The following is a 15,763-nucleotide window of genomic DNA, read 5'->3' as shown; positions in this document are numbered from 1 at the left end:
TATTAAAAAGGTTTTACATTCCCTGCTTAATTTTTCTGCACTTTGTAATGAAACTGTAGAAAAGTAAAATAAAATGGATGGTTGCATGAAAACAGGAAAATTACAATGAAAGCCAACACTGGACAAGCTGGCAGGCTGTGACAGAAACCAGCTGCCCCTGAAGTGCTCACTTTGGTCACTGCTATCTTTAGTCCACAAGCACCTGGACCTAACTACTAAGCAATGTGGAAGCACAGTATCGGTGGGTGATGGTACAAAATCAAGACGTTGATGGAACCTGGTTCTAGGAACATTTCATTTATATATTCTCCACAGCAACAAGCCCACAGCCCAATTCACCATGTAAGTTCCCACCTTCCCTGTTTTCCTATGAGCAGATACAGAGCTATCTGAATCCATGTCTCCCAGCCTTGAGACCACCTGACTGCCCCCCAAATTTAGTTTTAGTTTCCAAGTTTGAACCGATCACAGATGATAATTCATCTAAATACAAGCTAGACTTTGCTCACTTTATCTACATATGGTGCAAATATAAGTGCTGGCAAATTCCACTCTGCCTGTAATCATCTTGTGAAGAACAGATCCTACCTGCTAAATGCCCTGCACATTTTCTACAGAATGCTGCCAAAAAGAGTGTAATTTGTTTACGTGTGAGATTTAAGTTTCTCATAATGAAATTTTTAATTACTTTTCAGTTTCCTTCAAACCAGTTAGAAAGCACAGAGTGGGTTTCTGAGGTTACAGCCATGCAAGATGACCCTCTAGACATATGCCTACAAGGTCACTTTTGTTGCTGGTTACAGGAAAAAAAAATGTTAAAATATCATCCTTCTGTGAAGCCATGTTTCAAAGTATAACAAAGGAAGAACGTTATTTTCCAATTTGCAAATAAATTGAGGGTCAGAATGGGGTAGCGACACAGAAAGACGAGGTATCTGAATTCACACAGCTTAGAAATCACGACTGTGATGAACTAGAATTCTACACAGTAACCACCTGTGGAAATCAGCATATTAATTAACAAATTAGCATGTCCTTTAAGTTCAGACTTACCCTACGAGTAAGGAGAAGATCAGGTAAAATCTAGCCCCACAGCTCCCCTCAGCTCCCTTTGCAGAGTTAAACCCTTCCTTATCTAAATTTCCTTTTCAGCCAACTAAATCTGGCTACTACCCACATGGCCATCATAAACTGCTTCTGACAAAGGCACAGCTTCCTGTGGTTCTGAGAGCCAAAGGACAGACATCCCACCCAAGTGCTCCTCTCAACTTCTTAACTACCAGGTCATCTCTCTTGTGAAATGTTCTCTTCATCACTTAGCTTCCAGAACATACTACTACCATTTTCCACATCTCTCTAAACATACATCACCATCTAACGCTGGCTTTTCTTCCTTTCTCTGTCCAGCAAGCACTGGTGTTTCTCAGAAGTACCTCCTAGGACAGTAGCTCTCGCAGTCCCTTTGCAGGGGGAGTGAGGAGTGTCACATGTCAGATATCCTGTATATCAGACATTACAATTCATAACATAGCAAAAGTACAGTTATGAAGTAGGGACAGAATAATTTTATGGTTGGGGTCTCCACAACATTCGGAACTTTATTAAAGGGCCAAAGCATAGGAAAGAAGGTTGAGCACCACTTCCTCTTTCACTCTACTCACTCTGCCTGCCTCCCTTCCTGTACGTGACTAGGATGCCCAAGCTTGACTCTTTCCCTGGAACTCCAATGTCCACACACCCAACTAACTACTGAATAATTCTCCATAATTATCTCACAGGCACCCATCATTCAGAAAAATCGTGAATGAATTCAAATACTGGTTTCCTGACTTTTTCAAACTTTTACACACTCTTATTAACTATGCTGCACACTGAGATCCCTTATTGACAAAGTAATGCTTCCGTGTTTACTTTTATATTGAATACATATTTATGAAAATATACAGAAGACAAACTAGGATATGTTACCAGCGAGCTAGATACGGTACTGCAGCCTTACAGTGTTACCTGGTAAATATGGTACTACAGGCCTACAATGTTGCCAGCTGGATATAGTACTGCAGGCCTACCTACAATGTTACCAGCTGGATATGCTACTAGCACTTAAGAGGCAGGAGGACAGTGAGCTTGAGGCAACCCTATCTCAAAAACATACAACATAGAGAAAAGATGACAGTGGCACATTTGTTTTTATTTTGTTTGTTTCTTATTTGACATTTGGATATTCATCCCAGTACAAATACTCAAAAAGGAAGAATAAGAGTTGAGGTTGGTTTTTTTTGTTTGGTTTGGTTTGGTTTGGTTTGGTTTTTTGAGACATGGTTTCTCTGTATAACAAACAGTCCTGGCAGTCCTGGAACTCGCTTTGTAGACCAGGCTGGCCTCAAACTCACAGAGATCCACCTGCCTCCTGTGTGCTGGAATTAAAGGTGTGCGCTACCACCACTGCACTACCACCACCTGACAAGAACTGAGGTTTTGAAATCAGACAAAGATGAGTTATTACTCAAACATGAAACCCAGCTTGAAAGATCTTGGGCAAAATACTCTTCACCTCTGTTTCTTTCTTTCTTTCTTTCTTTCTTTCTTTCTTTTTTTTTTTTTTTTAATATTTTTTATTTAATTTTAATTTATGTGTGTTGGTGTGAGGGTGTCAGATCTTGGAGTTACAGACAGTTGTGAGCTGCCATGTGGGTGCTGGGAATTGAACCCGGGTCCTTTGGAAGAGCAGGCAGTGCTCTTAACCGCTGAGCCGTCTCTCCAGCCCCTCGTCTCTGTTTCTTAAGTTATAAAATAAAGATAACATCTCCCAAGAACAGGAAACAAGATAAGTATAGGGAAAATCAGTCCAGTAGGTCCAGTATCCAGCAAACACTAACAACCTACAGAGCAGCAGTGATGACGTGCTTACCACAGCAATGCTAACAGCAATAGCACAACAAAAACTCAGAAGTTACATTACAAACTCTCAGACCGACTTTTAAATTACAGATTTTTTTTTTTCAAACACACTAAGTAATCTATCCTCAAATTTAGAAGGGAAACAGGAGATCTGGAGTAATCCAAGAACATCATTCTAAATTAAATTTCTCCGCAGCTTAAAGACTTATAAAAAGTAATTTCCCAGACAACTACTTTTGGGGTATTTAGAGCAATGACAACCTAGCCATAGCCCTGGAGGGAGGTAGAGAGCAGGTTAAGCCCAACACACTTCACTCTCACTGTGACAGTCTAAAGATACCACCTAGAATAGCTGTGCTCTGCATGCATTTGGTGTAATGACTAGTATGTCTACAAATAGAAGTAGCCCCGGAGAAAAATCACTGTAGCAAAATACAGTATAGAAGGATTCTGGCAGAAAAGGAAATGCTCAAAAATACCACATCAAAAGCCAGCAGAATAAATGTCTCATAGTTTCCCAGCAAAAACTTTTTACAAGAGCCTCGCATTAATCAGATTAAGGTGATTTTATCGTGTTACTACTTGTTACGTGACTGTGTGCCTTAACTTAAGGAAGACATAAAGCAGTAAGACAACGACAAGGCTGGAGTCCTGTAAAGCTGCATTCTAATTAATTCAACTGACTGGAGCAAGATGCTAATAGAATCTGCACTTGGGGACTTGGTCTTCATTTGTTCCAGTGATGTTATAAGCAGGCACGCCACAGGAAAGCAGACAAGAATGCGATTATGCAAACATGACTATTTTTAGAAAAACTAAATCTCTACTGAAAATGATTTAACATCAGGTCACACCCAACAGTCAAGATCACCCAGTTTCTTTCAGGTCCATGCAACCCTCTTCATGATCCTATAAATTACTGACTTTAGCTTGTTCCAACTTTCCCACCCACAAAGTTCGTAAATTTGCTTGCCATAACTCGTGTGTGTGTGTGTGTGTGTGTGTGTGTGTGTGTGTGTGTGTGTATCTATGTGTGTCTACTGACATAGAAAATGGCAAGTGGTAAATTACATTCGGGTGATGTTTGATTTATTTGAAAGTCGTACTTTCTAACTTTCAAATGTTTAGAATTTAAATAAACAATACAATCGAGGAAAATAGTTATTGGTAAAGTTCATTGATCAGAGGAGAGTTTGAGTAAATAGGTCAGGAATTACCCTCTGTCCTTATCAGGGCACAATACATGGGAAATGAAAGAGTGAGGAGGGGGCAAAGGCATGCGGCTAATAGCAAGCACTGTGGACGATGAGAGGAGAGAAACATCTGAGCAGCTAAAGAAACAGTTTCAACATTTCATATAAATATGAATGATGTCTCTCAGCCAGGAGATTTTCATAAGCCTCTGTCTGTGAGGCTCCACATTCTCTACCATGCAAGAAATATGTATCTACAGTTAGAGACATGTTTTTGGCCAACACAAACAGAAGAGAATGGAAGGGCATCACCAGCAAACAGTAGATCTAGGACAGGAATGCTGTGAAATATCCTATGAGGGGACAGCCCCACAGCAAAAAATTACCTAGCCCAAAACGCCAACACCTAGAAAAGTAAGAAATCCTGATAAAGTCAGAGGAATGCTATACATCTCAGTGTCTAAAGAATCACTGTACTTGCAGCACCCGGTCGGGAACAAATCCTCCAAAAGGAGCCTTATACCCTTATAAAAACTAATATAATGATCTGCTAAACCGATATCAGAAAATTCATTTAATATACAGATAGATATAAAGGAACTGTAATTATTAGGCATGATCACTCATATAAAATGCTATCTCATAATTTCTCTTCCCTTGATTCAGGAATGGCCCTAGTGACTTGCTTTCTTCCTCAATAGTATGCAGCAAAGATGGCAATGTGGGCTTACAAGACTAGGTCATAACAGGTTTGTAGGAAGCTGGATCTAGGCCCTCAAAGACGTCCACAGCTTTATCCTCCACCCTTTGAATATGCTATCTTTATAGCAAAGGAACTTTACAAATGTAATTTAAGATTTTGAGAGAGATTATCCTGAAATCTCACTAGGCCATAAGTGTTATCATGAGCAATGAAGTTTATCCAGGGCATAATTATTGCTAATTGAAAACTAAATGTAGTCACAAGAGTCCTTGAGGGAGGGGTGGGGAGGGGAACATGGGGCACAAAAAGGTCAAGGGGAAAAAAGATAATGCAACAACTCAAGAAGAGATTCAAGTATTGGGGCCAAGGGCCAAGGAATGCTAAAAGCAGACTCTCCCTGGAGACTCTAGAAGGACACTGCCTTGCTGACAAGTACCTTTAAGACTCATTTTGGACACTGAATCGCCAAAAGTCTACAAGAGAAACAGTGTGTTGTTTTAAGCACTGAATGGGTGCTAATTTGTTGCAGCACCAATAGGAAACCGATACAAAGTTTTACAGCTTCTCTTACCCGTCTTGGAACATTTTCTCTAGGAATTCTGACCTATTACCTAAATGTTTGAGCCTTTCTGAAATGTCACAGTCACATTACTGAAGAAATCTGAGTCATCAGTTCTAGCTGGGCCCAGCTCACTGTAAGTAAACCCTTCTTGGACCCTCCAGCAAATCCGTGCTGGCTCTTGCGGAGGCCAGTTTTGGCCAGCCATCCCTTATTCCTCTTTTATTATCTCAACTAAAGCACTGAAATGTCTTTATTCATGTGTCTTAATTGGCATAGGAAATGCTTTTCTCTTTGAGCAAAAGCTGAGATTATTGCAATCCTTCCCAGAGGCTAGGAGGTGGGCATAACTGCTTCTTCCTCACATAATCCTGAAGAGCAGGCAGAGCAGAACAGGAAGAGGGTTTTTAAAGGTATAGGATCCATAGTAGAGCGATCTCCACGACAAAAGTACTTTAGATGTCCAGCCCAAGAGCTGCCAGCTGGTCCACGTTGTCAAAGGCCCTTTAGGCTATTTGCCAAGTACTCCAGAGTGCCTTATCCTACCTTAAATAAACAATCACAAACAGGGAGGCGTGAAGACATAACAGTTTAGAATTATATAAGCAATATGGAGTACATGAGTAGTAAAAACTAACTTTAAAAGTACACAGCTACTGTTTACAAAGAAGAGTAAAAATGAAAGCTAATGAATCTGCTGCTGACAGAAAAAGTGCACTGTTTACCTGGAAATTCTTTTTCTCTTTTCTTTTTCTTTTCAAGTAAAGCGCAAACACAGTTCCTCACTACACAAACTGTACAGTCAAGTTTGCCCCACTTGAGGAAATCACAGGGGTCAGCACACCCTGAGTACCATGGATGACCCTCACTCTAGGAAAACCACATATTTCATCATAGTGTCGCCTCTGCCAGATAAGAATCACCTTGATATATCTTATTTTCCATGTGTAAAATGTTTTAAGTTTCAAATATATTTAACAATAATATCCCCTAAGAAGCTTTTTTCATATCTTATCTTCTATGGTATCTCTCCCAAAAGCAGCTCTCGTCTTACATAACTACAGTAACTGCTCATTAAACCTTAGGAAGTATGGCAAACAGCCTCCAACAGGACCTCAGTGGCTCTTCATCTCTGATGCACTCAATATTCACATCCGGTACAGAACCTCCAACAGGGTCCCACAACAAACAAGAGATGTTACTTCTAAGACTGCATGATAAAACACTGGCTTCCAGAACTCCTCCCTTCCCCCTGAGCATCACCCTCCCTTCTCTATCTCCCCCTCTCTCCAGGAATTCTGTCTTGAAAGCTCCCAGCCCCCTAGAAAGGTCCGCATAACAAACAAAACCAACAACAGCAAATCTGACACTGCAGCCAACAGCCATGTGAGTGAGTGACACTGCAGCCAACAGCCATGTGAGTGAGTGAGTCCTGCTGGGAATGAATCCTCCAGTCCCAGCCAAGACCTCAGAAAGCCAAAAGCCTGATTTCGGTATCATGAGAGACTATGAATAAGAAATACCCAACTAAGTGGCTCCAGGATTCAGGAACATAAGACACTGTGAGAGTCTTGCTCGGTGTTTCTGTGCGTTTGATATAATTTGCTTTAATAGTAACAGATATCAACCACAATAACCACTGCCTTGTTTCAAAAGCAGAGTGTACTTTTAAAGGTCTTAAAAATAATTATAACTAGAAATGTTAGTTGCAAAAATAAGGAAGGGATTGCTTTAAAAATCTTGGCTAATGCTAAAAGGCAACTGTAATGATGCCAGCTTGTCAGCTCTGCTTATAATAGCCTACCTCCTGTGGATGGAAAAACAAGACGAGCAGGTAAGAGTGCAACACAAAGCTTTGCTTCAAATTGGAAAGAAAATCAGTTTGTAATTTAAAAATGAAACAACATAACGCAGTAAGATAAGCTATCCCACAAAGTCTGCCTCGTTTGTAACAAACTGATCGTGAGGTGCTATCTTGTCACAAATTATACCACATGCCTACTGATAGACACCAAGAGAAAGATAAGTGCCAAATTCCAGCAGATCCCACGACCCATCTCAAAGCAGAGATGTGTTTTGCTTGTTTTGTTTCTGTAATGTTTCATCAAAGTCAAAATGCTTCCCAGGATGATCCAAGCATCTCCTCAAGAGCAAGCGGCCTTCCTATCGTAAGAAAGGCCCTCATGGTGACTGTATCTCATCAGAAAGCAAAGCTACCACTCAGGTATCTAGTCCATTAGTTGGCAGTTTAAAGCATTATGAAGACAGGTGAAATGGCTCACTGGTAAGGCACTTGTCACCCAGCCTCCGGGCCTGAGTTTGACCTCCTGGACCAGTACGTTGGAAGGAAAGACTGGACAACTCCCACACTGGCCTCTGGCCTCCACAAGCATGAAGCGGCACACTCACACACAAGTAAGTAACTAAAGTATAATAAGAAATTAACAAGAAAAACTGGGGGGAAAAGAAACTAAAGAAAAACATGAGAAGTTTTCACTTAAAAAAAGAAAAAAACAAACAAACTCCACTGATTTCAGCAATAGTATGTATGAGGGGCAGGCATCCCCAGTGCAGTAAGACCCTTTCACCTCATGTGACTGATGCACAAACACGTACTGACTAAGCAAGTCTAGCTACCCCCTTAACTACTTGTGCTAGTGATGGAGCTGTTAAGTGAGCACCAAGGCATGCTAAGCCTTAATGCGGCAGCACCTCTACACGTCCCTTAACTCAGAAGGCAATGATTCAGTTAGCAGCACCAACAAAAATAGATGACCAAGCTTATTAACAGGAGGTGTTAAACAACCAGATTGTTTCCCATACAGTTTACCCCTTTCTCCTGAACAAATACATTTCAGTTACCAATGGCTTCCTTAAATAACTTAGATCAGATGCTAACGGCCTCGATGGACTTGAGCTTTAGGTCCTTCGGAGGATATCTAAAACCATCTTAGATTTAAAAATACTATGTTTATCAGGAAATGTAGCACTCCTACCTGATGATGATACACTGACAGCATGTTAAAAATAGTCACGTATGAGAGAAATACAGCAAGTCAGGTATCGTGGGACATGCATTTCAATAGCTGCTATACAATTATATCCACGGGACCCTCTAATCTTGCAACATGTTGGCAATGTAGAACTTCCAAGACCTTGTTATAGAGAAGGAAAAATGGGTGTTTACATAGTCCTGCCTGAGTGACAAAAACTGACCTTCTACGATTTCACTGTCTAAATCACTTTCAGAATTTAGTCTTTTTAAGCCACACACAGAACACACACATAGACCAAAAATATGCTAGTGTTCAGTTATGATGTCCTGTGATATTACGATTTACTAACTGAATTGATTGGGATGTTGCTTTTCCAGTAAAAAGCATTGTGTCTACGCAATGCCTGAAATTATCCATTACTTTATATTGTTTCACAATCCCCTAAACTTAAAAATAAAAATAAAAATAAATTAAAATAGTTAAAGGGTACATACAATTAATAAAAGTTTAAGTTGTAAAGATAAGCCATGCTGATATCAGGTAGAACTCATTTTTCTCTCACGCACAGGCCAAAGGCAAACTTTCAAGATATTTGAGAGCCACATTCCAAATTCATGTACTCCATACTTCAGAACCTATGGAATGTTTATATAATACTACATAGTACCAACTTCAACTATTTAAAAACTTTCCAACACATCCAAATGTTACAGAAAATAGTACCTATGTTTTTGTGTATACAACAGAATTTATGTAGCATATGTGTGTGTGTGTGTGTGTGTGTGTGTGTGTGTGTGTGTGTGTGTGTGTATAAAGACTGAATCCATTTTGGTCTTTGCATCTTTTCAAGTCTTTTTCTGAACTTTTAGCCTTTTCACCTACACTCAAATTCCGACCTACCACATTCCACACTTGTTTTAAAAATATCCTATCTTAACGTGTCTGTTTAAAAATAGCTTTCCTTTCATCCTTTCCCAATTATTTTTAAGTAAAAGTGTGCTTTTCATTTTCAAGCCACGGATCCCCTCTAACCTCAACCACCCCAAAACACACTTCCTTCACTCTTCCCAACTCCAAGGAAACAAACACGGGAGTTCAATTAGAACCTCCAGGCTTCCAGTACTCAGATGCTGGCAATTCGAACCTCCAGGCTTCCAGTACTCAGATGCTGGCTCGATACATTCCTTCCACTTCCCAGGAAAAGATTTCCTTGGACAACCAGACGTGAGTAGCAAAATACAACCTACAGCATCCCTGCCTCGGGAAGCTACACCCTTTTGGGGGGTACGGGGACGACGGACGGACACACACACACACACACACACACACACACACACACACACACACACACCTTCAAGAAAGTTTCCTCCTGCCTGCCTAGTTCCTGGTACTTTCCTAGAGCAGGCAGGACCTGCCACCTGCATGGGTGCACACTCTCAGGAGGACACCAAAGGCTTAGGGAATGGAGGGATGGAGGAGAGGGAGGCACAGGGCAAACCAAAACACAACCCTGAGAGTCAGCTGGCATTTCAGGCTGAAGCTCCAGAATTCCATGGCTAGGGCGGCACCATCCGGGCTTGGCCCTAGCTTCCTGGCACGATCCCTGCGTGTCCTACCTGCCTTGAGGACACTTGGGAGGTGGAAAGTTTCCCCTTTCGGCTGTCCCAGACCGCGGGGGGAGGGGGCAGGGGGGAGGCGACAGGGGTCCAAGATCTAGGTCTTCCGGGGCGGCCCAACCCGCTTACCTTGGGCGATGGCAATAGACTCGAAGCGGTGCAGCTCTTTAAGCAAGCAGCTCCTCTCGGTGGAGTGCAGGCTGTAGATGAAGTCGCGCGCGCCCTGCGCCGTGTTCAGCGCCTCCATAGGCTCCTTCTTGGGATGTGTGCCCAGAAGCCGGGGACCGCCGGGGACCCCGAGTGCCAGCAGCCCCCGGCCACAGCTGCACCAGGACGGAGGGCGGGGCGCGGCGGCTGGGCCCGGCCTCAGGCTGCGCGCCGTCCGGCTCCCCAGCAGCGGCAGCAGCCGGGACATGGCGCTGGAGCGCGACCCCCGCGGCAGTCCCAAGGGAAGACGACTTCGGGCGCAGCTGGACAGAGGCTCAGGAGCTGGGCTCAGCCCGACCCCGCCCCGGGTCCTCCTGACGCGCGGCCCGGACGCCCGGCACCATGCACTCGGCGGGCACGCGCGGCGACCGCCTCCCTGCCGAGCCCCCTCCGCTTCCCGCAGGCCGTGAGCCCGGGAAAACTTTCTGTGCAGCGGCCGGGCCGGGAGCTCGGAGCGGGCTGGCGGTGCGGGCGGGCGGGCGCCTCCCGGTTGAGAAGTGGCGGCGCGGGCGAGCTGGAAGAGCGTGTCTGATCTTCCAGAGGGATGAGTCACCGCGCGCCGCCCTCCTCCGGCGCCGCCCTCCGCCGCCGGTCGCTTTCCCACCCTCTGGCCTCCCTCTGTCCCCACTCGGTAGGGCTGCGGCGCCCTCAAAGCAACCGCGCCGTCAGTCAGGCCATAGCCGCAGCCCTCACCCCTAGCGGTGGAGCCCGGGATGGCAGGGCGGGGCGACAGAGAGGAGGCGGGGCTTGGGCGGAGCTACGCAGGCGCATAGCCGCTCGGGAGGAAGCTCATCCTGGAGTCTCCACCCACTCCCTTGCGTGATTGGGAAGGAAGGGGTGCACACTTAGTAGGTGGCACCCGCCAATGCTAAGTGCACTACAGGGAACCGCAAGAAAAGAGTTTGGGGCTCGCGGCCGGCGGAATGGTGCAGCTGCCGCGCTGCTCTCTGCAGGACTGTCCTACATCTGGAGCTTGGACAGCCCTGGAGGAGCAGCAGGGAGGCTAAGAGCCCCGTCACCGCACTCTGCACAGGCCTGTGGGAAATGAAGCACAAAGAACCGCGCCCTGCGCCGAGCATGTGCTCACCGCGGCCAGACAGTGAGGCGCTGAAACGCCCTCTCTGGCAGCTTCCTGGGAAAGGCAGGGCCGGTTCTACCCGTCCCCTAGAAAAGGAGGGTTTGAGACGTGTGCTTTAAGGTTTGGGGCGGAGAACATTGCAAACCTTAAAGGCCTGATGACTGCTGCTTACTTGCAGATTGCTGAAACTCTGGAGCCAGAAGCAAGAACGTCGTAAACCTTTTTCAAGTGGTCTCTAGTGATTTACGCAGAGGAGAGAATTCTGTGGTCCTTGTATCCCTTTTGTCCAGATACTAGTTATCCTCAAAGCCCGGGCCAGGTGTCCGCTACTCCATGAAACTTTCCCTTCTTTGTAAGGGGGAAGATCACAGCTTTATCTAAACCTATCTGAAGACACTTAGGCACCCTATCTTAGAAAATAAATCTGCTTAGACGATAAATCTACTCAAGTGTAATCAAGATCCAAATCCCATCTTTATCGTAACCACTGCGGCAGCCAGCTCAGAACCTTGTGCATAGTAAATATGCTATAAGCACTTCAGACAGTACAGTCAGCCCTCCCTATCTGTGGCTTTGAATCTGCAAAGGCAGGGAACCTCAGACCAAAAGTACTTGGAAACAATGTACATCTGCCTGGAGCATCTGTAGACTTTTTTTTTTTTTTTTCCTTGTCATTCCCTTAATAGGACAGTGTAACAACCATTTTCATGCACTTACACTGTATTAGTTATTCTAAGTAATTGAACAATGATTAAAAGTATGTCAGAGGGCACAATCGGCTGTATTTCCATATTGATGCCCCCCAAGAGTTAACTGAAGGGAAAAGACCCTGCTATAGCGTGGGTGGCATCTTCTGCCAGGTGGCCCAGAGAGGAAGAGGATCCCAGGAAAGTCAAGGCCGCTTGTTCGCGGTTCCCTCAATGCTTCCTGGTGAACACGTCCATCTTTGTTACTATTGCTGTCCTCCACCGACATCACTGTTCGGCTTCTTTAGTCTTCCAATCTGGAATGAAGACCAAATACCCCCCAGGAATCCTCCAAGACCTAAGTATCAAATTTGTACTGCGTGGAGGTCCCTGCAAGCTCTACAACACACAGGAGAAAGAACTGCCAGAGGCAAGAAAGAAACTCAGTTCAGTTAGGTCATGCTGGTCTGACACCAGGCCAGTTTATTTTAGATTTAAGTATAGTACAATTTTTTTTGGGGGGGGGGGATTTTCTTGGTAACAATTATCCCAATCCCATGAGCACAAGCTTAAGGCATGACTGTACTGAAACTCTTTCGTGAAGTACATGTGACCTCTACCCTGACGATGGGTCTATAGCTTAAGGGCCTAGAATCTGGTGTGCTCTCAGACTGAGACAGTATAGATGTCAGCAGGCTAGACAGCACCGGAAACACCTCCCCTAAGGATGGGTTCTATTGACTGAGAAACAAAGTTAAAGGTTGGAGTCTAGGGAGAGAGAGTCTGGGATAAACATTCTGGGGAATCGAGGCCTGGCCCTACAGACAGCAAAGTCATCAGGTTACTAACAGTGACCACCCAAGGCTTCTGGGGGAGACAAAGTATCCATTTCCTCGGTTGAGGAGACAACCTGAATAATTTACATTCCTGGTTTCTTCAGTGCTTATCTGTGAGCGCTCATGCCCTCTATAGTACAGGCGCTTCTGGGTTCTCAGCCTCTCCAGAGTGCAGATGGTCATTGTTAGAGTAAACACATGCACACACGTGCACACCCATGCGCACGCACACACACTCACTATGGGTTCTGTTTCTCTGCAGAACCCTGCCTAATACATCAATCAGCCATCACCTGCATGACACTGTCAGCAGGACATGGTAGTGCACACTGTATTCCCACATTGTGGAAGGCAGAGGCAGGAGTATCAAGGAGTTTTAGGCCAGCCTTAGCCACATAGCAAGTTCAAGGCCAACCTGAGCTACATGAGACCCTTTCTCTCTTTCTTTAAAATAAAAGTAGATTGTCAATAGTCACTCCCAACGAACTGAACTTGTGTTGCCCACTGGCTTGTGTAGTTATGCTTGTTAACTGTGGGCTTACCATGTGATTCGCCTTAGCTGATTAAAGAGACACTGCAAACCTGATCTGATCAGCATGTGCTCGTTTTGGGGACTTACCATATTGCCTTTGGAGCATAAGATAGTAGGAAAAAAAATAAAAGGTATAAACAAGACACTTATGAGTTAGGTTGCACCTAGAATAAATGGGTAAGAATTAAACTGCATTAAAAAGAAGATTTGATGTGAAGTGGTGGGGAAATGAGTAAACTTTAAACACTAAGAAGTTCAAAAGAAGTGCACCTGTTTCATCCACTTGGGGGTACAGCGCTTGCCTAGGGCATGCAAAGCCCTGGGCTCGGTCCTAAGCAATGCAGAGATAAAAGTGAAAACAAAGGCAAAGCTCATGATACCCATTGTAGTCCATTATAGTCTTACGTAATTTCTTCTTGCTCAGATAAAGGAGATAAATGCCGGGGACACTCAGTGAACTAATGGCCAGCTGGTTATGAGCAGACATACTTGTCCTTGGTTACCCCATTTAATCCCTGTAATCAGGATCTCTGCCGACCAGCACAGCATAGGAGCATGGACCACATGAACACTGCATGGGCATTAGTTGGTCAATTGTTCTGGTTAAATCATTGCTCTTTGAATGAACAAAACTTTGGTGGCTTGGTTTATTTTGCCCAAGATTTTGCAGCTCATAATTTAGAGTGGGCTTCCTCTGGCAATTCTTTCTTGCAGTCTCTAAATTAGTTGCAGTCAGATGTCAACTACAGCTGCTGCTGTTTGAAAGTTCAGCTGGGCCAGACATCCAAAATGGCTCACTCATGTAGCTGAGGGGTGTCGTTGCTGTTGACTACCTGGAAATTCAGCCCTTCCAACATGGCAAACTTTTTGCCTGGCAACTGGTTTCCCTCCAGCGTGAGAGTCTGAAAGGAACCAATCTCATGGCCTATGCAGCCCTATCCTTGGAAGTCAGGTAGCGTTCCTCACTTCATAGTCTGTGTTCTACTATCTGGGAAGCAAGCCACTAAAGCTGGCCCAGTTTCAAAGGAAAGGTGCTCAGTTGTTCTATTGCTAAGGCCAACATGCCAGGAAGAAACAATGGAGTCGATTATTGTGGGCTCACAGTTTCAGAGTACCCAGTGTACAGTTGTTTGGCTCTGTGTGCTTGGAGAGAGCATCATGACAGCAGGAGCAGGGAGCACAGACCAACCTTCACTTTCTAGGAGACAGGAAGATAGGGGAATACCAAGGAGCCAGGGCAAAACGTAGCCCCAGGGACATGTTCCAGTGACTTCCTCCTGCTAGAGTTCTCTTCCTATCTTTTACTACCTCCCAGTAACGAATCCATTACATGATTATGAATCCATAAAGTGACTAATCTATTGATTAAGCCAGAGCCCTCATGATTTAACTGTTTCTGAAAATGCCATTGCAAGCACCTTGAGATATGTTTCACTAATCCCCTAGGCCTTTACTAATTCAATCAAGTTGACAATCAAGATTAAGTATCACCAGTGTACAGACCCTATATTTTCAATGGGAACAAAAAATTTTGAAGGCATGTTTTCAAATCTCTATATAGGCAATGTGACTCAAGGGTCCTGATTTGGTCTGTCTGTCTGTCTGTCTGTCTGTCTGTCTGTCTGTGCGTTCTGTGACCTATGAGGCAACTCAGTCTGGTGACATATTTGGAGGCTGCTGTTGCATCAACACAATTCTCTGGGTGACATTTGGAATTCTTCAAATGTATCTGCCAAAAACAAATCTGAAGCCAGGCAGTGGTGGCACACGCCTTTAATCCCAGCATTCAGGAGGCAGAGGCAGGCGGATCGCTGTGAGTTCGAGGCCAGCCTGGTCTACAAAGCGAGTCCAGGACAGCCAAGGCTACACAGAGAAACCCTGTCTTGAAAAAAAACCAAAACCAAAACAAAACAAAACAAAAACAAGAAACAAAAAACAAATCTGAAGTACCCTTTGAAAAGACCACTTGGAGGAGGGGGCCTGGGCCTCCGGCTGCAGCTGCAGACAATTGTCTGGCCTGTGCATGAGGTCATCTTGAACTGTCCAGCCACACCCAAGCTTCAGATGACAATGGTTGAAAGAATTATACTGGAGCTACCATGCTTGGATTTGAGTCTTTACTATGGATTAGCTGTACTAGCCCATGATAATAAGTCAGCCTTTCTACTGCCCATCTATCTGTCCAGAGAAGAGGACATAATGTTCAGTTGGCTAGCCTATTAAATGGAGTTACAGGCATCTGCTTTATAGGGCTCTGATGAACCCAGTGAGTTCAATACACATCAATTATTTCAAACAGCATCTGACACATAGTAAATGTTTAGCACTACTAGCCATCAATACCCAAGTCTCATAGACCTCCCAGCATGCTATGTGACTGGACCCTAGTTTGAGAACTACTTGATGGGTGTGAGCTAACTGGACCTTCTAACCTTTAACCACTTCCTTTCTCTGAA

The 15,763-nt window shown here is 44.5% G+C and overlaps 1 protein-coding gene and 1 non-coding gene across 2 annotated transcripts in view; both read right to left on the bottom strand.

Moving 5' to 3' along the window:
- Positions 1-10,472, bottom strand: part of Tmem65 (transmembrane protein 65) — a 40,229-nt gene extending 29,757 nt beyond the window's left edge. Inside the window, exon 1 of the mRNA XM_051159632.1 lies at positions 10,098-10,472. Within this exon, the coding sequence (XP_051015589.1) occupies positions 10,098-10,383 (286 nt within the window). The 5' untranslated portion in view covers positions 10,384-10,472. The remainder of the gene's footprint in view (positions 1-10,097) is intronic.
- LOC127201904 (U1 spliceosomal RNA) lies at positions 6,114-6,276 on the bottom strand. The gene has a single exon (XR_007832241.1). It is a non-coding gene; the product is annotated as a U1 spliceosomal RNA (small nuclear RNA).
- Positions 10,473-15,763: the final 5,291 nt, after the last annotated feature.

The sequence above is a fragment of the Acomys russatus genome, chromosome 17 (genome assembly GCF_903995435.1).
Source record: "Acomys russatus chromosome 17, mAcoRus1.1, whole genome shotgun sequence".
In the NCBI taxonomy this organism is placed as follows: Eukaryota; Metazoa; Chordata; class Mammalia; order Rodentia; family Muridae; genus Acomys; species Acomys russatus.
Note: the sequence above shows the minus strand (reverse complement) of the source record. Positions and strands in the feature narration are given on the sequence as shown.